A 26,273-nucleotide genomic window follows, 5' to 3' on the forward strand; every position below is an offset into this window, starting at 1 on the left:
CCTGTCAAATTATCACTGTTGGAAGATAGACTGGACTCCCTGAGTTATAGACTATGAGTGACTAAATCAGGGACAAGGGGAAGGGAGTGAAACTTATCACTAAAGGGTGCAACTGAAAAAGACTGCCAAGGGAAAAAGTGTAAACATTTTTCAGAGAAGCTGATTGTTAGGTGGTAAGATATTAGGAATGACAGTTGTGCACAGGTAGCAGTCACAATAAGTTAACAGAGGAAGGAGGTGGAGCACAGCCAACTCATGAAGGAACTCAAATGTAGACAAGCTGTTAGACAAAAGAAGACAGAGTAACAGGGGGAAGGTGACAGAGTAACAACCAGAAAGGCAGCAGAAACATTCTAAATAGACCTGGGGGGGGGGGGGGGGGAGGCGGCAAGATTACAGTATCAAGGATAGAAAGGAAGAGGTGGCTACAGAAGTGAAGACATGAGATAAGCCAGGGTGTGCAACATAATACATACAAAGTTCTTTGGCTGGCAGGAGTTTGCTATACTTAATACTGCCGAAGTGGCTGTGCACCAGTTTACCCATTTGTAAAACTGGTATATAGCATCTGACACAAAGGCAGAATGGAGGCTGAATTAACATTTCTAAAGCACTTTATCAGATGAAAGACACTTTGGAAGTGCACCAAAGTCTGGTGCCCACCCCAAAAACTACCTCATACCAAATGAGCAAAGGTGGAAAACAGATTTTAATTACCAGGTAGCAGTAATCATAGGCTTAAATGTGTTTTAATTTTCTGCTGTAATGCCTATATGATGCAGGTATTAACTTATATTAGTCACAGAAGAACCACTGCAAAAAAAACTTACTAAAAACCCTCAACAAATCATCCAGCAGATCACTAGCAACAGTTTTTATCCTACTCACCAGCTAAGCCTTGAGGATTTGGAAAGAATAAAAGGAAAGCTGACTCCCTCAACACCAAAGCCTTCCTCTAGAATACATAAGCACAACTTTGCTATTACATTCCACATGCATGGTCATTTAACTCACAAAATAGATGCAAGTGGATTTGTCAAAGTTGGCACAAACATACTCAGGTGGGATAACTAAGAGGTATTTACTATTGCAGTAGTAGACCATGACAAGGATTAGAATAAAGGTATGAGAAACAGTGCTTGTGACTGGCATACATTGATTTATTTTTAATTCAACAGTTAACCCTCTATTTTGCATTAACTTTTAAGGGTTTATTTTCTTTGTTTTTGCTATCTTCAGTTAGGAACCACAAGAAGATACATACACTTAAGAGTTAGGGCAATAGAACAAAGAATACTGAAAACTTTAGTAACCCGCTTTACAAGATGTTTTGGTCAGGTTTTTTAAGCTAACTAGTGACTTTCATATGAGAAATGACACATTAGCTCTTATATTTAAATTTCAGTGCCAAATAATGTACCTAAGTAATTCATCATTACCAGACAGGAAAATAATCTATTAGCTGAACTATTTCTATCAGAGAAATAGGTATTGAAGAAAATACATTTTTAAGTGGTTACTGTCAGCATGACAGAACTAGAGGAGATTTCTTAGCACTTCTCAGTGATTCATCTTGCAGTAGCTTATTACATTTCAAGGTAGGCTAATGCTGAATATTCAACATTATCCTATGATTCTACTCCAGATGCATTTTCTCCAGTCCTGAAGTGTACATATTAATGACTTATCTTTGTAAGTAATAAGAGTGGGTAAGAGTAACACTAAGGAGGAAGGGGAATTTCCAACCTGATAATTAGGCTTCTGTGAGTTCTTCTATACCAGCCTAACATTTTTCCATTCAGCAGCTGGAGAAGGAAACCCCACTTTTGTTAAATGTCCCTGCCTCTAGGTAGCAGGCTGGCTGCTTGTACATTACCAATTATATTCACTACTGCTAAAAATATTAAGATTTAAAGGACAATTAAAAGGAGATCTACTGGACACAAACAGTTTTCCATACCCCAACATAGGAAGGCTGAAAGAAAATTGATGTGATCCATTCTTATTACTCACCACCAAACTAAAGAACTACCAGGCCAATACCAGCTCCTTGGCTCAGCAGAACTTTGTAGTAATGATCAACGACTGAATATAGTAAGTCTCAGCTCAGGTGTATATCAGTACACCAATTATTTTTTAAAAAGACAGTATAGTTTGAAAGCAACTGTAGAATGCTCTCCCCAGCTCTAGCTGTCAGGCCTGTAAATACAGGTTAGACCAAAAAAAGAGAATTCAAGTGCACAAAAGGTAACAGAAGTCATCATGGTTTACACAGTTACTGTTGCATTTCTCTTTTCATCTAATATATATTGGCTAAGGCAGCAATAACTGGTTTATTACTATACTGTATGTCACAGGACTTCAGTGACTTCCAATATCTATATCTAGACATATGGCACTAGGAACAGCAATCTAAAGGAAGTTTTTCTTTTAAGTTCAACTGACATGCATTTCACTTAATCACAAAAAAGCTTATTTAAACTAAAGAATTGCAGATGTTTTTTTGAAGAACTTTTTTTTTACTACATAGTTTAATTGAAGTCCTCTTACATTGCTATTAATGCCATTTTAACTTTAAAGCTGCTCTAATTCTACCTCAGTGGTTACTGTATTTTAAAAAAAATTACAAGACTTATGTGCAAGCAAAAAATGGTATGGGATTTCACTCATTTTAAGCTTACTTTAAAATAAACATACTATATGATCTAATTACTCCTTATCTGTTAAGATAACATTAGTGACACTATAAATAAAGTCAAAAGTAAGTGTACACACTGTACCATACCTATGCTAGTAATGTAGAACATTAGGGAAACATTCATTGCTTTCAACTACACACTAATTTCTTGTGGTATGGTTTGTAAGAGTGTACAGGATCCTGTGGTGTGAATGGGAATTTTCACACTTCTGCTGTTTAAACAACTGCAGAGAATGCTGCAGAGTATGCTGACCATCTATGTACATTCATTGCACCTTTCAATTGGCTGCACTGCGTCATACTACTTGTAAATATTCTCTGGAACTAAATGCACAAACAGATGAAGTTAAATCAGATCAAGATTTTAGTGTTGGTTAATGCTTGAGCATCCAGGTCTTAGAATACTATTAATAGAAGTCTTGTATTCTCATATCTTCACATTATACATTTTTGCAGGCATATTTATACACAATAGTCATCACCATACCAACTTACACGCTCCAGTACATTACTATAAAATACACATTTCTGAATGAAACCAAGACCATTGAAGTATTGTACATTGCAGATCTCAGCTAAGTATGTGCTATATTTCTTTAATACAATTTCAGATACTGTTTACAGTGTTAACCCAGGTATTTCTTCATGGCTCATTTAAAATAAAATAATAATAATAATAATAATAAAAAAAAATATATAAATCCAGTTTTGTTGCTGCAATTAAAAAAAAAGTTGTCATTTGAGTCCATAATGGTCATTGCAAGGGTATTTTAGAGGGAAATGCAAGTTTGGGACAAAGAAAAATAATATACCAAAATTCCATAATAAACAAGGAGATCAAAGGAGAATTTCACCTTTGAAGACAATGTAAGGAGTCAGGAAGTAAATAAACCAACAAAACACAAGATAATGTTTAAAATATAGAGTACTTCTTACTTTCAAGGTTTTGTGAAGAAAAAAAGAACTACATCTGTTAACTTACTGATGTCCTGCCAATAATCATGGAGAGAAAAATAGATTTTTCTGATACCTCCTATAAGAAATATTCTAGTTTCATATTACACATGGAGATTATATATTTATGTAATTTCATAGAATTTAAAAATTGCCACCAATAGCAAGTACTTTATGCCATTGTCAGTCTATACATTGCTACTTGTATTATCTGAGATGAACTATCCTATGTAATTATGTATAAAATATTATTTCTGGTATTTGTCCATCTTCTATCGATGTACCATTGTTGTTACCGGGTGAACTAGAGAAGGAAAAGCAGGTTTTGCTAGCAGTAGGAGATTCATGGATTACTTTCTTCAATCCTTTCGTACCATAATGGGAATCGGGACCCTAATATAAACAACAAAAGAAGTTGGCTACATTTTCTCCAATTCAGTTATTTAGAGATTTAATTTATATAAAGCTATTACCTAGATAGAATTACATGCTAGACTAATACAATTCACGGTTCTCCAGAAGCACCACAGAGTAAAGGAATGCTGGATCTTGTTATAACCTTTGAAAGGAGAATTCAGACACCAGCTTGTCTGCTCTTCATCTGGCAACTAATATGCCAGAATGTTTTTACTGTGTGTATTTACTGGGTAAGCCTGTACTAATCTTTAAAGTGTCTGAAACTTCTGGTATACAGATTTGCGAAATTTCATATTTGATTTTTGGATAGAGAATTAGATTAGCTCCCCCAAAACACGAACTCTTAGTAATGGACAAAGCAGCCTATTATGTTTAATGGAGGACTATTAGAAGAGATAATATGCATAACAGTTAAACCTAAGCTTAAGAAAATGTAAAACATTTTTTGAAGTATATCATTGATTAGCAAGAAAGAATACAGTTAACACAAAGGATAGAGTCGAGTTTTGATGCAAATTTCCACTAATATCTATTACAAATGCACATTTCCACCTCTGCAAGTAAACCAATAGCTTCAAAATTGCATCCGGAAGTAACATTTTTAAACAATAAGTCACAAACCTACCAACCAAGATTAAAAAAAAAGCACCCCGTAGGGGATTCCCACCTTTATTCCAGCCCCAGTATGCCAAGTACAGAGTTGTGTAGAAATCCCAGGTCTGGCTTAGGGGAGAAATTCCCCATTGTAGGCACTGAGGAAGACAGACACAGGCTGTCTTCCAAGAGCTCTCTCGCAAACCATGATGTAGGGGGCATGCCACAGATGGGCTGGGAGCAGGAGAGAGAGAGAGGGAGGAGCTGCAATGCTGAGAATGTAGGTAGTGCAGCTGCCCAAAGGTAGTAGGTGATAGTTACATTGGGATCTGCTCTGGTTCCTGGATCAGCTAAGCATTGGGAAGGCATAAAGCCACGTCAGCTCCACCACCCCCTTGAAAGCCAACTCAAAAACTATAGTCTAGTTTTGCTTTTGAAGTGCTTAAGAAAAAGAGAGAGAGTGAGAGACTTAGAGGATGTTTCCCTACCAGGTAACAGTTTAAAAGTTGGGTAAAATACTGGTTCCAAACAACTTTCCACTATGTTCATTTCTACACTCTTACTCTTAAGCATGCTTACTTTGAGCGTTGCACAAGCTGTGTAGGAGATTGTTGGCAAAATTTCTATAGGTTCTTTGAACATAACTCTGAATGTATTAGCAGTTCCATCACAACTAAATCCAGTATCATTTTGTCCCAGCGTCTGATTTTTTTCATATTCAATTATCTGCATATAAAAAAAAATTATACATATAGAAGTGTTTTTTTACCCGTTAATTAGTTTACAATTTTGAAGAAAATGCTAGTCACAAAAAATCCAACCAAGCATCAACATACGTAAGTGTTACATTCTGGGGTACAATTCGGATCAGTGAAGGGTTTTGTCGCTGCCTGTAACCCGGGTACCTCACAAATGCTTTGCTGCTGTAGTTCCCCACCTGGGCTGCTCACAATCAGCCTACCAGCATGCAGGTCACACCCTCAGTGTCTGTGTATAGCTGCAGCCCTGATCCAGCAGCTCTGACCCCCAGCAGCTTGCCAGCAAAACGCCAGTCATACACTGGCTTCCACCAGCCTGGGTTACTACCAGTAGGATGACCCCAACAAACTCCCAAGTCTCAGATTTTCCTCAAAATGTGCATTCTGTAATGTCCAGCCCTTTCCTGGACAATTCAGATATTAAGGTTTGTTGCTCCTGTAAGGAGTTAATATTCAACAGTTTTGTTACTTTAACTGGAGTTATCAAACAGTTCAGTTTAAACACAGCCTTGGAATAAAACGAAAAACAAGATAGGATTTTAAGTGAATTCAAGTGTAAGTGATAAAGTTAGAAATGGTTATAAGCAAATAAAAATGAAAACGTGTCTAAAGGCCTAAAACTTAATCTAGCAAGTTTGGTTCAAGGCTTTTGTTCAAGATGGCCTTTTTCTCACTCACTAGTTTGCAGCATGATGGTAACTGACCCTTTCCTCGGTCATGTTCTTTCCTAGTGGCCTACAGGTGCTGATACCTTTGTCTTCTTAGGTGAAAGAGAACTTTGGGTTTTCTGCCCCTTTCTTTTATAGTCCAGTGAACGTTGGAAGTAGATTCTTCTGAAGGTTATCATTCAGAGTAAAGTTTATCCAAGCAGGAAGGAAGGCGACATGGAGTTCGATGGTGAAGGAGGCTCCATTTTTTTTTTTTTTGGCTGAAATGCAAATTTTTCTGTTTCCTGCCACCTCTTCCCCCTGCTGTCAAGGACCCTGTTTGCTACTTGTATGTAAACACACATTCCTTCGTTTACGATAGGCCTATTTAACAACTTTGGCCTAGGCAAGGCTGTCTGGTTTTGAACATGTGCTAACAATCATACAGGGGGAATTCATAACTTTACATATACTGTTAACTATATACATTTCACCATGGTATTATTGACCAGCGAGTTATTCGTTTTCCCATGGTACCTCACAAAGCACATTTTGTACAAAGATTATTACAATGGTGTGTCAGGTGTGATTACAAAGAGTGCTTTCAGTCACAATAGGACTACTTACATTAGAATAAGCATTACAGATAACAGTTCCCTGTTCCATCCAATTTCACAAAGCGTAGTACATCCTCAGTAGGGGAAGGCGTGTACCATTTACTAGTGACAGAATTAACACCCGGAATTTTAGTGAATGGGAATTCACCCTGTCATGCGCTGGGAGCAAGAACCAGGAATGTTGATCTATTACAAAAAAATACCTCCAGGAGAAATACTAAGATTTAAGTAAACCTATACTGCTGTCCAAGACACCTTTAAAGAATAAATAACTTCATGAACAAACAGGGGCTCACAAAAAGATCTACAAAACACTGCTTTCTTCCAAGAATGTAGCAACACCTCTATAGTACTTTACGACTACAAAATTCTGTTTGTTTTGTGTTCATTTTAGAGATTATACTCTGACTAGAGATTCTATTAATCTCCCAGTTCCTGTGTTAATTTTAAGGGGAGAATAGGAATAGCTTGCTAAAAATAGGAAAGCAGGACTTAGAAGTTTAACTTTCTATCTCAGTCACACCCAAGGGACAAACAATAGAATCATATTGTTGAAGTCAGTTCACATTTTTGTATGTAAATTTGTCATGATCTATCTGGACTGAGTAATTGCTCCATCCTAAATCAAATTCACAGTAAGCCTTGTTTCTACTAAGCGGTTTAGTTAAAAATATACTATACCTGTATATTGACTTGATAATCTGTGGGTCCATGAATAGATCCATACAATCCAAATCCCACTATGGAAATTCTTCTATTAACTGTGAACCTGACACAGGAGAAAGGTAAGTTATAAATATCACATTTCAACAATAGTCACAGGGGCCTGACCTTGCTTCCACTCAAGTCAGTGGAAAGACTCCCATTGATTTAAATGGTGCTGGATCAAGCTCAGGATATAGTACTATAAACATTATTTAATAAAGCAAACCAGGCTTATTGTAAAATGAAGTTTTATTAAAGAGATGGCATCCTAAGACCTCAATTTTACAACTAAAGGCCCCAATATTCCACAAGGATCATTCTGAAGGACTCGTATACTAAATAACAAAAATACCTCTATTTTGACCAGCTCTGAAAGGAAACATTTTAGCGGTTCCGATTTTAAATGTAGCAATACATGTTATTAATAAGTTATACTCTAGAATCCGCCTAAACGATTTTTCAAGAATTTCCCTTTATTCTCTTTTAAATGCTTTTATCTATGCGTGTGCGCACAGTCTACTTTTTAAAATAGACAGTGCAAATGTTATATCCATGCTGAAGCAGTAGGTTACTGCTTTTAATACTACAAAGCAGCATTTGAGTCACATGTCTTCTTCTCCTTGGACAACTCATGACCAATACCTGATTCGGTCACTTGTTCCGCTGTACCCCCAACGGCTCTCCACTTGCTGGAACCTGTTTATGCTGCATTCTTTTCCTCTGAGGCAGCATCTTGGTCGGTCAATATAATCAACTCTAGGTTTAGGATTGACCGTAAAATGCAAGAAGAGATTTACCACTTCCCGATCTGACAAAATTCCAGACTGAGCAGGACCTACGAATAGAAGAAGCATGTTTCTGAGAATATGATATGCTTTAAAATTTTAATTCTGAATTGTTGTATTTAAATAAACAGTGCAAAGTCCACCATGATTTGTCTCAGACCAGAACAACTTTTGCAAGATGGACTGTTTTGATAGGAAGGAGTGAAATGCATTTGTTACTAACAGGGTAGTTGTGAAGGTTTGTAAAGTTAGTCCCTTATTAGTACAGTGTGTTTCTCTTTACATTAACATATTAGTAAGATAAAGTAACCCACATTACCTGCTGCAAACTCTTCAATAGTCATTAGTGGAAAACGGATTAGAGATAGAGCTTTTCCAAGCACTTTCTGTTTGTTTCCTGATGTCACAGGCAGTTGCTGTCTTTGACACTCTGCTTCTGCCCAGCGAACAACAGCTCCAAAGAGTCTACTTTCTCGAATACTAAGTGTGTCTCTTTCTAATACTGCACACAGTGTGTCTTTAAAAAAAAAAAGTTACTCATAAATTTAGGTCAGTTTTCTCCTTTCATAGCAATTTCTGTCTTTACATATGTTAAGTCATCTTAAAGTAGTTTTTAAATTATACAACTTTAGTTAAGAATAAAGTATTTGATTAAAAGCCCAAACTACTTTAATATAATAGAAAACTGATTGACTATACATGAAAGAGATCTGTTTAAGGACTAAATACATTTATTGCAAAAAACCCACCACAGATAAGACAGTTCTGTCTTACGTGTAAATCAGTCTTCTGGAACAGTGTACAGCATCCAATCCAACAGGTTTTGTCCTGCCCGCCTCCTTCTATAAAACAGCATATGAACTTTCTTCTTGATTCCTAAGACTAGGACTATAGATATAGATATAGATAGGTAGTGCCAAACTGCTGCTCTCATGTCCCAAAGAGTATTTCCAAAGCTAGAGCAAGATCAAGAAAGGAAGTGATCAAGCAGATTGGTGAATGTACAACTACGGGAAAGCCAAATTACTCATAATATAAAGTTGTCCTCATTTGAGTGTCCATCTGCCAATCTGGATCAATTATTGAAATGCAACAACCAGCAGAATGCACAAAAAGAAAAAAGTGACCTTTTAAACAGATAAACATATGGATCCAAAAAAAGCAGTACTAAGTGTTCCAATTCTTTTTATATACACATCTCAGATTTTACCGAAGATCAGTGGGACATTTAACTCATGGCTTTGCAGACCTCTCCACATGAAAGTCTGTTGTTCTTCATACAGGACCTATTAAAATAGGCAGAAATCTATGTCAGGAATCTTGCTAATACTAGAAAAAGCTTCTCTGATTGCCATCTAACATGTGACCATAGATAACTTGTCCTTTTTTTGGAAACCTCTGTAAATGAGACCACATCCAATTTCCTAAAGAAAACTGTTCGTGTGGAAAAGGAAAAAGAAAAAGGAAAACAGAAAACTGTTCCCGTGTCACTTCTGACATCCAGAGAATGTAGTTGCATCTACTTAGACTGGAAGATGTCCTGATTTAGGTGGAAAGGCATGTTATTTATACCGCAGTGGCAACTTGTAATGGGCCAGGCCCCCATTGTGCTAGGCGCTGTACAAACACAGAACAGTTCCGTAGAGAATTTCAAGAAACATTTTCCTGTAGTCTTGGTATGATTTAAAGGTTTACATGAACCTAGCCCCACTAAGAATAGCAGCAGTAGTTGAGATTCCGGAACCTAAAGATGACTAGAGATGTTCCCAACTGAGATTCTTCTAGTCTCGTCTATTAGTCACCCAATGTAAGGATTTCACGATCCAATCAGGAAGGATTACCTGGAGAGGGACTCCTAGCGTTCACAGCTGAGCCCACAAAGGCTTGAGGAGGGTGCAGAACAGATAAGTAGACAAGTGTCTACACCAGAGAACATAAGACTGAATAGTTGAAGGCCCTGACAGTTATGTATATACTATGTAGGAGTTCCCAAACAAACTAGAATGATTCAAACAGCTCTGTCTAGAGAAGAGGATGAGAAAGATAATGATATGAAAACCAACTCCTGGGTGAGAAAGCTCTGCGGTAAAACAAGGGATTTTTTTTTCCTAAAGTAAGTTAGGCAATGAATTTTACGATTTTTTTAAAGAAGTTAAAAAAATTTTCTTCATTGTTTACCCAGCTTTGCATTTTATGAATAGGACCTGTGAATTTTTTCTAATAAACAGTTTGAAAATGTACCCAGCTCTCCTCCCCATTTATCAAAAAAGACACACAAAGTATGTAGAACCGATGTTTTGAACAAGATTTATTGGAGCTGTTTCTAATTGTTTGGACTTGAAGAAACGTATTCAGATAGCGGAAAATCAGATTACCTTCCTCCTTAAGGGCTGTTACTACAATACCCTGAGTACGGAGAAAACATTGTAGGTGCCAAATGGAAAGGATTGGGTAGAATCAAAGAAACTTGTGAAAAGTTGGAATGAGCACAAGCAAGCAGTTGCACAAATCCAAACACAAGCAGTTTAAGGAGAGGGTGGTGCAATTTTCGTTTTTTAAAATAAGGCCAGATTATCCATCCTCAATCTGAACTTTCTTCTTTGCATTCTAGCTGATTTTGAAACAAGTCTTGGACATAAGTTCCATCATGACTGGATCTCAAACTGGATTGACAAAGCATCTGGATTCTGAGTGAATATAACTCATCTCTGGCCAGATCATGCCTGCACATGGGAGACTGTAGGCCACAAAGGGTATGCCTAAACCACAATCTATGCCCTGGCTCAGCAGAACTCGAGTCAGTAGACTCTGGCTTTGTTAACCTAGGCCTTGAGCATCTACAGACTCATTTGTAACCCCAGGTTAAGAATTGTTGAACCCTGGGTCCAAACTGGGGCTCCAGCATCTACGCTGTATTATGTGGGTTTGAGTCCAGCCAGCCATATCCCAGACTTCCTAGCAGGGCAGGAAGTAGAAGGGCCAGGCCCTGCAGCTCAGTTGGGTTCAGACCAGGAAAGGAGCCAGATGTCCTTTCCAGGGAGCTGAACTACCCGTGGAGCCCATCGTTAGCTGCAGCAGATGATGACGACACTTCTAAGCCAGCCTGGAAAAAAGGCAAGCTATGGTCCCAGGAGATGGAGGAACCAGGAGAGGAAGCATAGAGTGAGCCGCTTGGCACAGAGAAGGGGAACCGGGAACCAGGCCCCAGTCACTGCAGAGAACAAATCAACCAGAAGCCAGTAGGAAGCAGCCAAGGAAAATGAGACTTTGGGTCTGTTGTGTTGCCAGGAGACGAGGCAGTGACCTCATGTTTCCCTGCTGACCTTACGATATGATCACCAGTTGCTCCAAGGGTCCTGGGCTGGGACCCGGTGGAGCAGGGTGGGCCCAGATCTCCCTACCCCTGGCCCTGCACTCAGGGCTGGGCAAGCACTAACCCCTAGGCCAAGGGGCCTGAGCCACTGCCTGTTTGTTTCTCAGCCCTCCCTCGAGAGGCCTGAGCCGTTGCCTGCTTGTTTGCTTAGCCTATGCCCCGAAGGCCTGAGTCCTTGTTTATTTAATAGTTTAGCCCTCAAGTAGGAGCCCCAAGCCACAGACTTCTTACTGGCCCAGCCCCCATCGCAGAGACTGGAGCTACCACCTGCCTAGGGGCTCAGCTGCAAACCAGGATGACTGGTTGCCCCACTTAAGTATGAACACCAATTCCCCACTGCCAAAGGGGGTGCCCTGGAAGAGATCCAAGGAACCTTACACCACCAATCCACTGTCCAGGGAACAAAGTCAGTGTTTGGGATTGTGGAATACTTTTGGCAGACTCTCAGAGCACTAGTCCAGAGGGGCTGCGTCTACACTGCAACGCAATAAGGCTTGAACCCGGGGTCCCAGCTTGATTTAGGCTCTAACGCTCTACCCCATGGGGTGCAGGACCCTCAGTAAGAGCCCTCAATTAGGGCAATTTGCATGTAGATGGATGGATGTTATGTTTCAGCCTGAGTTTGAACCATGAGCTTATATTGCAATTAGATGTATTTAAAATGTAGGGCAGAGAAAGAGGCCTAAAAAGAGAGGAAACCCAGTAGTTGAAAGTTAGCAAATTTTCAGCAGTAGTAAGTCAAAGTCTGAGAAAGCATGCAGCTGCACTAGCTGCAAAGGCAGGATTGTATTTATACAGCACTCAAAGGCATGCTGTGTGCTTTACAGACAGAAAAGAGGAAAGGTTCCTGTCCCAGAGAGTCTGCATACTAAACAGACAACATATAAACTACAGACAGCAGGATAAAAAGATACAAACAAGAGTGTTACATTCTTAGCACTTATTTTCTTGCATATAAAACTAAGGGATAAATTATAAACAAGTGTATCCTGAATCAACTTGAACCTCATTTACTCACTGTTTAATCCTTTTCTGAATTCCTCATCATCTATTCTCCCACCCCAAGAAAAATACATGAGTTAACCTTAGTATAGAGTCCCATTTGTTTCTTCCTTCCCGGGCCTCAAGCAAAATAAGCTTTAGTCCCATCTTTTTCTTGGGACTAAAATACACCATGGTTATTTCCTCTCCCTTGCCTCGACACAGACACTCTTCTTAACACTTTGCTGAGGTTGGTTGTGATGAAGTCAATGGGGTCAGGTAATGTAGTGCTTCTCCTGCCAATAGTCTGTTCCCTCCTGGGAGTCTAGGCTCAAGCCCACTCATAGGCTGGAAGCTGATGTCAGTCTGGGCTATTTACAGTACTAAGTTTAGTCAAGAAGAATATACATATGCTGCTTTCCTAGCTGAAAGTAGGCAGGACCAGCCCAGTAGTTGAGCGGGATTGGCAAATGGACACTCGAAGAAGACTAATTTAACCATAATGCTTCAACTAAAACTGAACATGCAGCAAAGGTATTTAGAAAACCAATTTCTCTTTTTTTGCCATATTGGCAGCAATTTTTTGGTAAATCCAATGATAGGCAGTAGTAACCTAAAGCAAAATTAGAGGCAGCACTATAAATATGTCATATATAGTTAAAACAGGACCAAACCAGATAAAAATCTGGACTGTTTTCAAGTCAGACACTCAAGCTTTTTTAGTATTTTCCCACAGATTTAATCAGACATCACACACAAAGTATTACTGTAACAGAAATGTATAGTCAAAATTCAGAAAAATTCTTCAAAGATACATGAAGATGCAAAAGTAGTAACATTCACAATAAGATAAAACTTATTTTTTATGCATTTTGCTCTTGTATTCAAACTTATGTTAGTCAATGTTTCTTCTGCAGTGATAGAAAAATGAGTGCACTACTGTGGCCAAAATAATACTGAACCACTAAAATTCCTACACTAATTAGACAATGTAGACTAGCATATAAAAATGTTTGCTTCGTCTTTCAAAATGGTATTGAGGTAAAATCCTTGTACTTTTAATAAAGTTCTAACTAATTCTAATCAATGTGAGCATAGATTTTTAAACCAAAAATCTGATCGTAAACCTGTCAAGTTAAAACATCAGTTTCAACATTATGTGATACCTGTAAACCACTATGTTACAAGAGGGTCAGTTATTAAAAGGGTCAAGTTAAACAAGTCAGTCAGGACTAATTTATTTGTTTAAATGGCTAAGCCTTTTAGCAGAGTGATGGTTTTTATATATGGGAATCTTTTAGAGCCTATATATTGTACATGTTTCAGGGCAAGCTTTGACCAAAAGGTACACCATTTAACAATGCAAATCAATACAGTTCTTTTACAAAGTTTAAATTCATATTCTGGTAATAGAAGGCAACTTACCTATGTCAATATCAGTAAAACCTTCTGCACTTATTGCATCCATTGTACTTTTGTCTATAGTGTCAAGACAAAGACTAGCAAGCTGAGGTTCATCAAATAATCGAGCCTATGGAGATAATATATTGTTTACAGACAAATGGTATGAGTCTGGTGTTGCAACCAACAGATTTATGAAGTAACCCAAACAAACAAGTTTTTACTCCAGAATAATGGATACATTCTATTCAGACAGCCCCAATTTACCTTTCAAGTATTCCTTGAGTTTGTGTCAAACAGCCCTTGAATGATGTACTTCATTAAGAGTTTTTGTATCAGATTTCTCCAATTCTCCTTCCTGAATATTATTATTACACTGCCAAAGATAAATCTCTATATTTGAAATTGCAAGTCAAAACTACAATATTGGATCAAAATAGACAATGTTCTCAAAGAGCCTCAGATTAACTCATTAGAATATTAATATTAATAGCACTGAAGAGAGAACAGACCTCATGTTTATGATGTTCCAATAACTATATAAAAATACATTTATTTACAAGGCCATTTTCCTTTATATTATTTCATACTCAAGAAGCTGAGTGACAAAGCTGCAATAAGATGCTCGCAAAAAGACTGATATGCCGCACAGATAGTTCTACCACAGACTAAACTACCTAGATATCTAACATTGTGTAAATTATTAGCTTTGGGGGGTGATTTATTAAGCAATATTTTCATAAACCAACATTTTATTCAGGTTACCTGGGTAAGAAGCATAAAGGCATTATCTGCTCTAAGATGTTTAGTGAGAAATTCCACACAATGTGCTTCCAGGGCTGGGACTGCATACTTCTTGGCAGTGTAGAGAGTAGTCATAACTGTTTCAGGACCAATCTGAACTTCATCTGAATAAAGAAACCTGGAAATAATTCACAAATACAGAAGGATAAAAGGGATATAACTGAGGGAGAGCTGAACATACCAACTAAATTTAAGAACATGATTAACAGCCTCTTCGTGTTGACAAAACAAATTAAAGAAGTGCACTAAAAAAGTTTGGTACTAGTTAAGATGTGGCAGCATGTTAGCTTATGAAAAGCTTATGCCATTAGAGCTGCATAAGAAGTGTAACACTCCCTAAAAACTAATCTTTCTGTACTGGTTTATTAGATATGTACAACCTGTGAAGAGCAGCTGAGCTGGCAGAATTACTTTTAGTTCATTAAATCGATCTGGTTCAATATCAAGAACATCTTCAATTTGAGTATCAATGCCTCTAGTTCACGGGTAGGCAACCTATGGCATGCGTGCCAAGGCAGCACGCGAGCTGATTTTCAGTGGCACTCACACTGCCCAGGTCCTGGCCACCAGTCTGGGGGGCTCTGCATTTTAAATTTAATTTTAAATGAAGCTTCTTAAAGATTTTAAAAACCTTATTTACTTTACATACAACAATAATAGTTTAGTTATATACTATAGACTTATAGAAAGAGACCTTCTAAAAACGTTAAAATGTATTAATGTTAATATGCATGCAAAACCTTAAAATTAGAGTGAATAAATGAAGACTTCTGAAAGGCTGCTGACCCCTGCTCTCGTCCTATACCACTGTTCTCAATTCAAAGAAATTGCACACTATCCATCCAGCCATGAGGGGACACAAATCAAGGACTTCCACTGTGATAACATCTTAATTCCAAGTCAGCATTTTCCCTCTGCAGGAAACTAATATTTCAGATAATGACCTTGAGTCTCTGTTTTTCCGACAGAGACTGCCACAAGCTGAAACTCTGACCTGCCTCCACTGTTTTTGAGAATGCAGGATAGGTTGGAGTTTTAATAGTAACAGTGAATCAAGAGACAAAAGGTATGCACCAAAGGCAGCAAAACCAACTTTCCTGAAAGCTCTTAGTTGTTGAGATCAGACAGGAGTATTGATTCTAAGATACCAATCACTCGGGGTGGGAACTGTTTGTTTTTTAAAATCTGTTCTTGACCTGAAGAAAGTATTTCCAAGTCTTTCACTACAGCATCTCTAATTTCCAGGAAAGTTAATCAAAAATGCTCTGTTGGTTACAGAAATACACAAAAAAGATTTGGCTATTACAAGTTATTAAAAATCCACCAATATTGGTTTAAACATAATAAATAAGTGCATACTAACAGAGGCAGGAATTCCTAAGTCAAGACTAAAGGCTCGTGTACACTAGAAGTGCTACAGCAGCACAGCTGCACCGACGCAGCCATGCCACTGTAGTGCGTCTGGTGAAGATGATCTATGCCAACAGGAGAGAGCATCATCAGGATAATAAAACCACCTCCCTGAGAGGCAGTAGTAATGTCTCCCACCAACATAGCGCTGTCCACACCAGCACTTAGGTTGGTGTAATTTACATCACTCATGGGATTGTCTTATTCACACCCTTGGGCAACATAAATCATACCGACATAACCTTTAGTGTAGACAAGCCCTAAGCCTCCTTTCTCCCTCTTGTTACTTTGGTTTCATTAAATATCCATTATTTTACCTCAGGCACTATTCTGAGACTCCTGCAACGAGGCACAACAAGGTGCTAAACCTGGAACGTAAGCAGGTAACAATCCCCAGGCTTTGTCACAACCATAACAATCTAATCTCCTTGCTTAAAAACCAACATTTTGTCCCTCAACATATTCTTCAATGTACTTAAAAATATACAATGCTTTTCTGGTGCTTACTTTAATATAAAAAGTGTGAGAAAGAAGCGGATAAGTTCCTATATTGCAGAGGTGGGCCACATCTGGCCCGTGGGACCATTTTGCCCAGCCCTTGAGCTCCTGGCCGGGGAGGCTAGCCCCTGGCCCCTCCCCTGCAGTGGCCCCTCCCCTGCAGTGGCCCCTCCCCTGCAGTGGCCCCTCCCCTGCAGTGGCCCCTCCCCTGCAGCCACGCCACCGCGCGGGCAGCAGGTCTGCGAGCTCCTGCCACTCTGAGCAGCATGGTAAGGGGGCGGTGGTGGCGCGCACGCGTGGCGGCGGGGGGCGTTGGGTAGGGGGCTCCGCGGGGCAGTCAGGGGACAGGGAGCGGTTGGATGGGGCAGAGGTTCTGAGGCGGTTGGGGATGGGGAACAGGGCGGGGTGGATGGGAGTCCCAGGGGGCCTGTCAGGGGGTGGGGTGGTAGATAGGGGCCAGTCAGGGGACAGGGAGCAGGGGGGTTGGATGGGTCGGGAGTTCTGAGGGGGGCAGTCAGGGAGTGGATAGGGACGGATGGGGGCAGGAGCCAGGCTGTTTGGGGGGCACAGCCTTCCCTACCTGGCCCTCCATACAGTTTCATACCCTGATGTGGCCTTGGGCCAAAAAAAAAGTTTGCCTACCCCTGCTATATTGTGTATACAAACCTGAAAGTCTATAGGGCTTATGAAAAAGTAGCTGAGAACTGTTGGCACTCAAGAAACTAACATAGCTGCTACTATGCTCTAGATCTGCAATCTGATAATTTCTTCATGAGTAAAAGGTGTTAAAGGGATCAACAGGTTACCTCATTTCCTATTGGTTTTAGGTCAACATGTAACAACTGCTCAAAAATCCAGACTCTCCAACAGTAGGCAGCTATCTAGTAATATCATTTGACTAATAAACTTAAAAAAAGACTGCAGAATTGATGGTCCCATATTATAGCCACAGAGTTAATGAAAAAATGGACAGCACGCATCACAGCTGGTCCTTTCATGTCAGCTTATATGCTTTTAATAGGTACTAACAAAAGCATGATTTGAATTAGTCTGTAACATAGGCTGTGTAATAAAACTTCGGAGTTATTTCACAAGCACTGTAGATAGATACTTTTGTATATATGATAAAGATTTAGCGAGCTAGTTGTCAGGAATGGTGGAGAGGAAGGGGACGATTAGAACAAATGGTTTGCTGTGCAAAAGGGGAAGACAGCAGGGGCAAGGTAGAAACCTGGAATTTCCCCGTGTCATGGATATATTTTGTTACTGTGACTCAGGGCCCTCGGCTGGTACCCTTGTTGAGGGCTTATGTCAGAAGGAAAGGGAAATAGTTGGAAACAAAGAACAGTTGAAAATGATTTTGGGAAACAGTTTGATTTTGTACAGGAGCATGATAATGGTCTCTGGAAGCCTGAGAGCTTTACTGGTCCTGGAGCATTCCTGCAGCTTTGTAAGGAGATGGTAGATAACGAGAAAGATCAGTTAAAAGGCAGAAATAGAGGAGTTAAAGAAAGATAAAACTGAGAAAAACAAAGACATCCAGCCTGAAGGCTGAGTCAGACACCCTCTGTGCTCAGATAGTGGCACTGCAGACGCTGGGGTGTGACAGTGAGCAAGAGAGTAACAAGTAACAGGCTGGAGCAGGAACTGTCTGGATTGAAACAGCAGACAATGGAAAGTGATAGAGTATTTTAAACTACAAATTAAGCAGCTGATTTTTCAATTTAAAAATAAAATAGCTCATTTTGAAAACTCTCTCTCATAGGGTGTGGATTTTTTTAAATGACTGGAATATCAAGCTTACAAAAGAGTTTTTAAACTTTAGCAGATTTAAATATAGTGGCGTTAGTGAGCATTACTGTAACAGAAAAAACATTTTGGTTCACTCATTTAGTACAGCTTCTATAAGCACATTCATTAAGTCATGGCTGGCTTGGGTATATTTTTTTAACTTTATTGCTTAGAGCTTTATCCACAACAGTTGGTATGGCAACACCCATTTTTTCATGTTTTCTGTCTATATATATCTTCCAACTGTATTTTCCACTGCATGCATCCGATAAAGTGGGTTTTAGCTCATGAAAGCTTATGCCCAAATAAATTTGTTAGTCTCTAAGGTGCCACAAGTATTCATTTGTTTTTGTTTTTTTTAAAAAAAGAGTTCAGAGTAACAGCCGTGTTAGTCTGTATTCGCAAAAAGAAAAGGAGTACTTGTGGCACCTTAGAGACTAACCAATTTATTTGATCATAAGCTTTCGTGAGCTACAGCTCACTTCATCCGATGAAGTGAGCTGTAGCTCACGAAAGCTTATGCTCAAATAAATTGGTTAGTTTCTAAGGTGCCACAAGTACTCCTTTTCTTTTTTTAAAAAAAAGAGTGAGAGTTGCATATCAGCTTGGTAGGCTTGGGATGCTCTGAGAATATACTCCTAAGAATCAGCCACCAGAGGCCAAAAAAGAATGCAGCAACTTGTAGCAATGAAGCATCCGATATAACCAAATACTTTTAGAGTGAGGAAATTTAATCCACACTAGGACAGAAATGTCAACATACCAATATATGATTTATGCTTCTTTGTCTCGTCTATATTAGGAAAAGTTGGGTGCATAATTTCTTATCTGAATGTTTCTAGTGTGCACATAGTCCTTTATACCAAGACAGTCTCTTTTTTCCATCACAATGCCTTTTGTGGGATTTTCCTGAGACAAGCAATTAAGAATTTATTCAAAATGCTTTATGTTTAAAAATGCTGAGTTAGAAAATAGAGAGACAGGCACAAGAACTATTAAAAAATTGCAAAACAATGAGTGTTCTCCAAACTGCTAGGGGATGGTCAACATCTGACTTGAAGATCTGGGTCAATGATCCTGGAGCATTTCCACAGTACCCCTCCTTTTCCAGAATGGGGAACTCTGTCTGAGTGGCTTGCTTCTGAAGAGAGTGAGTGTGAGAGAGAGTCAGTAGTTCTGAAACTTTGTGTGTTGCAGCCTTCTGTTTGTTACAGGTCTGAACTTGCCCTCTGCATATCCTTTTCTGCATCTCACCTGTCTACACAATCTTTCTTTTTCTATCCATTTTCTAAGTACACAAAATTTTCAGAGAAAATTATATTTCCTCAACACCTCTACTTTTCTCTGCCTCCAATTTTCAGCCTCTCTCTTGCAAAGTTCTCTCCCCATTCTCCCTCTCTTCCCCAGGTCCTGCATTCTCATATTCCCTCTTTCCAGGTTTATACCTCATTGTCTCTTCCTGTAAGGCTTCAGTATCAATTTTCTCTCCCTCAGTGTATCGGTAAGAATGTGAGAAAATGTTCAGAGGCAATTCTTTTATAAAAGAAGCAATTAAGTTCACTAAGTCCCCCATACCAGACCAGACCACTTCCTTAAGGAGAACCTCCCCCAGAAAATTTTTCAAGGATGTTTATTAGGCCCCCAGCAATCAGTTCTGTGGACACTGGTGAATTTTATCTTCTTAGAACACAAGAAAAAAAAGCAGAGAACCCTACCTAAACTCACCAGGATGCACACAAAATCATCCCAATGGTCCCACAACCACTGCAGTTGCTTTGCCAGAACTCTTTTGGCCTTTGTTTAAAAAACCCTACAGGCAAGAGGAATATTGGATGGTAAGTCAACAAACAAAGGGCAAGTCTACACTACAGTGCTACATTGGCGCAGCTGCACCGTCGCTCTCCCCTTCGGCATAAGTACTCCACCTCTGCGAGAGGTGGAAGCTATGTTGGCAGGAGAGCATCTCCAGCCGACACAGCATTGGTGTGGACAGTGCTCAGGTTGCTGTAACTTTTTCACACCCCTGAGCGATGTAACTTACACTGACTTAAGCAGTAGTGTAGGCCAGCCCAAAAACACAGTCTTTTTATTTCTTAAACCTTTGACCTCAACCAATAATAGGTTCGTTTTTTTCCAGAATGGTTTTTCCCCAGAGATAAGTCCTCAGTCTCCTCCTTTATCTGTTTAGTTATAATCTTGATTGCAAAAAGTAAACCCACAATAAAATCATATTTTAAAAAAAGTTATTACTGAAGGAATAATTCTATTACTTTAAATTATATAAATACTTTAAATTTAAGCTTGAATGTCAATACCCTCCTTCCAACATCTCTAAGTCATTTTCTAAATACCTTAATACTTTTAGGGTTTGGCTTTTTGAACCATCTATCAGAGACCGACAACTCTAATAACCAAAATAAGCAGTTTTCCTTTAGCCAAAAATAAATGTTCACAAAGGCACAGAAAAAATACTTAATTACTGCATAAAAGAACTAATGAGCAATTGTTTATGCTGTTCGATTACTTATGGGTAAGGCTACGATTTAGTCACAGAGGTCGTGGAAGTCACGGAATCCATGACTTCCAGCAACCTCAGTGACTTCAGCCTGCTGTGGTCGGGAGCGACAGGGTCCCTGGCTGCCTGCAGGGGCGGGGAGCTGCAGGGTACCTCTGCCGCCTCTGGCAGCCTCCTGAGCTCCAAGCCACCGCAGGCAGTGGGGTACCCCACAACTTCAAACTGCGAGTTCCCGGCCACCATGGGGAGGTGGGGGTCCCAGAGCTCCCAGCAGCGAGGGAACCCCTGGAGCTCCCAGCGGCCATGGGCAGTGGTGGGAGAACCCCCAAGCTCCGGGTGGCTGCAGGCCCCGCGGAGCTGCGAGGGTACCCCGCAGCTCCCAGCCCACACGCTGCAGCCCCCCGCTGCTGCAGGCAGCTCCTAGCCCCTGTTCTGCTGCCCCACTTCAGGTGGTGTGGGGACCCACAGATCCCCATTTTGTCAGGAATATTTTTAGTAAAAGTCACGGACAGCTCACAGGCAAAAAAGAAAAAGTCACAGAAGCCGTGACCTGGCCGTGACTAACTAAAAATATCCATGACAAAATTTTAGCCTTACTGATGGGCATTGTTCTTAGTAATCTCTACACTTTCCCCAGAAAACAGAGCTAAAAATAGACTGTTTCAAATGGAATGGACTAAACTTCATGCTTATTATTTCCTCTGCTTAAATTTGTTATATGCAAATATGTTTAAGTTTTGTATTTTAATAACTCCCTTCCCCCCTCCCCCGTATTAAAAGCAAGCAGAGAAGATAGAGGCAGACTTTCTTAAATTCTGATGTAGATTCCAGTTGCACATGTAGACCTACAACAAATAGCATTTTAGGAAAAGGGAGAACTGACTTCTTGTTTTTAATCTGATTTCAGAGTTCAGTAATCTGTACTTCTGCAGAAATTGATAGCCTTCACAAACTAAAGCAGTAAAGAAGAGTGCCTTACAAAACACAGACAAACTCCTGTCTCTGTAGGTAGATAAGAGGGAATTAATTTCCAAGTTCTTTGTTTGAAATATTACTTGTAATTTAAGTCCTGTACATTTCCCCAACAAAAAACTAACTAACTTTAACCTTACAGTGGTAGGGGGAAGAAGCAGAGTTCAGATTGATTTGGGGACTTGACGTGAGAATTTTCTAAAGGTTTGGTATATACTTGGAAAATTTTGCTGGCATAGCGTATGTCAGTTAGAGATGGTTTGGTTGGTTGGGGGGGTTTTTTTTGGTCAACATAGCTATGGTAGCAAAACTTCAATGCAGATGCAGTTATACCATCAAAAAAAATCCTTTTGCTGGTAATAGCTTATTTCACTTGGGGATCTGGTATAAACTGTTCCAGCAAAAGGCCTTTTTTGCTGGTATAACTGCATCTACATTAAGGTTTTCCAGTATAGCTCTACTGGCATAGCTTACCAGGGAGACTTTCCGAGACACAGAAGTGTAGGTAGGTGCCCAACATCAAATAGCTAGGAAATTCTCACTTAGGGTCTCAACAACAACCTCTTCTTCACCTGGCAACTCATTTGCTTTACATAGGCAGGAGATCACTACCTGCATCATCCCCTGCCACTCCAGCCTCATTTTTGTCCTCTTGGATATTTATTACAATACAGGCTTGTAAAAGAACACTAATTTTAGTAATTACATATAATCCTTGCATTCTCTTCCAGTATGCATTAGGAAATGGGCTCATTTTAACTTTTGTATTCTCAGTTATAATACTGAAGTCAATTTTCAAAAAGCGTACAGTAGGAAGAAAGAAATGTCAAGCATTTGTTTGTATTAAAGTTTTCAGTGGACGGTGTTTTTTTTTTTAAAAACATACTGAATTTTTATTTTGTGCTTATGTTGGCATATCTAGAATTCAGACACATTCTAATGGCGTAAGTGTATATTTCCAGACCAAATGGCTTCCAAGATATGGTAACCTTTAAAATATCACCAACCCCTTAGTCTGCCAGTGCTTATAAAAATAGAGAGAGAGAGAGCTGAATATAATAAGGCCTTGGATCATTATATAGTTTTTCTTACTATAGTACTGCAGGACCCCAATCAGCCCACTGTGCTAGTAGCTCTACAAATACACGGTGGCTCCTGTCGCATTCTAAGGCCCCTATTCTTCATCCATTTTCATAATGTTCAAACTGTAGCCTCTTTAACACATTCTCAAATTTTTAAAGTTAAGAAATATACTTAAGAATTGAAACTTAAGTCTTTAATCCTAAACTTTTTCTACTTAAATTTGACCTCTAACTATGGCTGTTGCTCTTTTAAAAAAAACCTTGCATATACATCGTTTTTCATTCTTAACATGAGAAATAACATTTTATCTGCAACATACACCTTTACCTATTCCCTGTACACCAGTGCCTACCCAGTTTTGCCATTCCCTCATGACTAAGGCTAAGATCTTGTCAGATATTTTTAGTAAAAGTCACAGACAAGTCACGGGCAAAAAAGGAAACTTCACAGAAACCCATGACCTGTCCCTGACTTTTACTAAAAATATCCATCACAAAATGGGGAACCACTAGGCTGCAGGGCCTGGCTGGGAGCTCCAGGGGCCCCAACCACAAACTGGGGCTCAGAGCTCCATGGTCCCCCTACCCCGCAGCCCTGAGCTGTGGGGTCCTCTGCCGCCAGAGGCTGGGGGCCCAGCCAGGAGCTTCAGGGTCCCCCCACGGCCACTTAAGAGTCCCCCAGAGCCCAGGAGCTGCAGGAGCCAGTCCTGCTGCCCGCAGTGCCGGGAGCTAGCGGGTACTCCCGTCACCTTTGAGCTCAGGGGCCCTGCTACCTTGGGTGGCAGTGGTATCCTGCAGCTCCTCGCCGCCTTCAGGCTGAAGTCATGGCAGTCTTTGGAAGTCACAGATTCCGTGACTTCTGCAACCTCCATGATAAAATCGTAGCCTTACTCATGACTGAACTTTGGAGCTGTAAGTCCAGGTCACTTGTGGAGCAGGAAGGGGATGTTCTACTAATATCCTCAAGCCAATGAGGAGAGCAAAGGTCAGCTGTTGTTCCACTCTGCTTTTCCTCCCAGGAGATGGGGCTTTTAAAAGTCCACATCTGGCAAAAGGATGCTCCTGGCTAAGAGTATGGGCAGGTGCCCCATTCTCTTCACTCTTCATTGCTTCTCTCTGTTGGTTCCTAGTGTAAAAGGCAGGATGTCCCCACTCTACTCTAGAAGTCTTGTACTACTCCACTGGAGAAATCTTTGGAGGGTCCTAAATCAGTAACTTTCTCTCCAAAACCTTGACTATGAAGAAGGACCTACACCAGCTCCACTGTATTCCATTACAAATAGATTGGGGGAGGACCTGCAAACAGTCTCCAAATATCTTAAGGGCTGTTACAAAGCAACAGTAATTGATTTCTCCACATCCGCTGAAGGACAAGAAGTAATGGAATTAATCTGCAGCAAGGGAGACTTAGGTTAGATCAGAGGAAAAAAACTTTCCAACATGAAGGATTGTTAAACTCTGGAATAGGCTTCCAAGGGAGTGAAACTCCCATCATTGGAGGTTTTTTAAAAACAGGTTGGACAAACACCTGTCATAGATGGTCTAGTTGTACTAGGTCCTGCCACAGTGTAGGGGTCTGGACTTGGAACCTCAAGAAATTATCTTCCAGCCCTACATTTCTATGGAATTCGGGATTTTAATCAGTTTTTATATTTTATAAAAAGTTTAGCCTAATTGAAGATTTTGAACAGAATTTTAAGCGTTATCTGCAATTTATTCAAATTACCAATTCTCAGTAATAACCCTGATGTACAATGTAACCTTTTTCCTCATATAAACTGCCATTGACAATTGCCACCTAGGCCTCAAATTGGCTAGTTTTGTGTAGGTTTGAAATAGGTTAGATGATCATTCCTTCCCACCCTGTAATCTCTGCAATTGCCAGATAGCATAGACAACATGTGGGTCAATAATAACTTAATAAACAAGAATAGCAACAACAAAAACGATGATCTGACACCAAGGAGCATTTTTTTACTTGACCCAAGAATAATAAAATCCATGAAACAGATCAAAAAACCACAACACAGTACAGCAGACCCAATTCTTCCTTTATGCATTAGTTGGAAAAAAGTAATTGCAACACACACAGAAGAGATCTATTATTAAACTACATCTCCCACTGTCTGGCTTCAAAGGCAATCCCTTTGCAAGGACACTTAATTCTCCTAAAGTAAGCATTTTCTTCTCCAGGAAGGTATAAGAATAATTTGCACAACGGGCAACTCCAAATAAAGCCTAAGGAGGGTCCAAAACTAAAGAAGAGTCCAAAATCACAAGAATTCTTGTGCAGGGAACTGGCAGTTTGACCTTGTTTGCCAGACCACATGATGGCTGCGCCTGGTTTCTATCTGTTTTGTGCTAGGTACAAACAGGTCACGAATACATGAAGCATGCTGAATCAGTGACAAGAGAACGGGGAGGGGAGGACAATGCAGAAGCAAGCAGGCATAGGTGCAGGATGGAGAGGGCCAGGCACCAGCAGCAGCCATGAGGGGATATAATTAGGGCTTCTGCAGCCGGCTGGTTTACAAGCAGTGACACTCACTCCTCAGCCCCACACAGCGATCAGAAAGGGGCGGGGGTAAGTGCAAGGACACAGGCTGACCAACCCGCCAGCTGCTGTCTGCGCTCAGGGCAGCCCAACGCCAGCGGATAACCCCCTCCAACCCGGCGCTAGGGCGGACCCCGCCTTTCTCCTCAGCCCCCGGCCCCACCCCCGCCGGCTAGTAGGGGCGCCCTGACCTGCCGCCGGGTCTCCCCCACCCAGCCCCGGCCTGACCTGAGCAGCGCCAGGAAGGCGGCGGGCTCTACGTCGGGCAGCTCGATCTCGGCCGAGGTGGTGGCCATGCCACCGTTGAACATGGCGTCGAAGACGGCGCTGCCGGCGGCCAGCAAGAAGCGGTGGGCGGGGATGCGCTGCTGGCCGGGCCCGGGGGGCCCCCCGCCGCCGGGCTGCCGCGGGCCGCCCTTGCCCACCACGAAGCGCACGTCGCTGAGCAGCTCGTTGGTGAAGAGGAAGGCGAAGCGCTCCTGCAGCGAGCCCTTGGTGGCCTGCCAGTTATACACGGGCTCCCGCTGCAGCGCCGCGGGGGCCGCCTCCGGGGGCCCGCCCGACCCCCCCGCCGCCGCCGCCGCCGCCGCCGCCGCCATCGCCGCCGCCGCCCCGCGCGCCGCTCACTCCGCCCGAGGCACGCACATCCCCGCCGCCGGGGCCTCCAACACTCGTCAGTGTCACAAACGGCCTCCCGTCCGCGCAGCGGGCGCTACT

General features: G+C 40.9%; 1 protein-coding gene across 1 annotated transcript; it reads right to left on the bottom strand.

Annotated features, from left to right (window-relative positions):
* Positions 1–1,139: 1,139 nt before the first annotated feature.
* Positions 1,140–26,273, bottom strand: BTBD1 (BTB domain containing 1). Its single transcript, XM_073304051.2, has 8 exons — positions 25,785–26,273; positions 14,696–14,852; positions 13,955–14,060; positions 8,495–8,692; positions 8,033–8,225; positions 7,367–7,454; positions 5,243–5,389; positions 1,140–4,045 (listed from the first exon to the last, which is right to left on the bottom strand). Exons 1-8 carry the CDS (start codon positions 26,153–26,155, stop codon positions 3,887–3,889), a joined length of 1,419 nt encoding a protein of 472 aa, XP_073160152.2. The 5' UTR covers positions 26,156–26,273; the 3' UTR covers positions 1,140–3,886.

Source organism: Lepidochelys kempii, chromosome 10 (genome assembly GCF_965140285.1).
Source record: "Lepidochelys kempii isolate rLepKem1 chromosome 10, rLepKem1.hap1, whole genome shotgun sequence".
Taxonomy (NCBI): Eukaryota; Metazoa; Chordata; order Testudines; family Cheloniidae; genus Lepidochelys; species Lepidochelys kempii.

Bases quoted from the DNA above. Each gene is read 5' to 3' on its own strand.
- BTBD1 (XM_073304051.2), bottom strand. From the start codon at position 26,155: ATGGCGGCGGCGGCGGCGGCGGCGGCGGCGGGGGGGTCGGGCGGGCCC. The intron at 14,853-25,784 runs GTCAGGCCGGGG...AATTATTTCCAG, and splicing joins GCCTTCCTGGCGCTGCTCAG to GTTTCTTTATTCAGATGAAG. The intron at 14,061-14,695 runs GTAACCTGAATA...TTATCTCCATAG, and splicing joins CCTTTATGCTTCTTACCCAG to GCTCGATTATTTGATGAACC.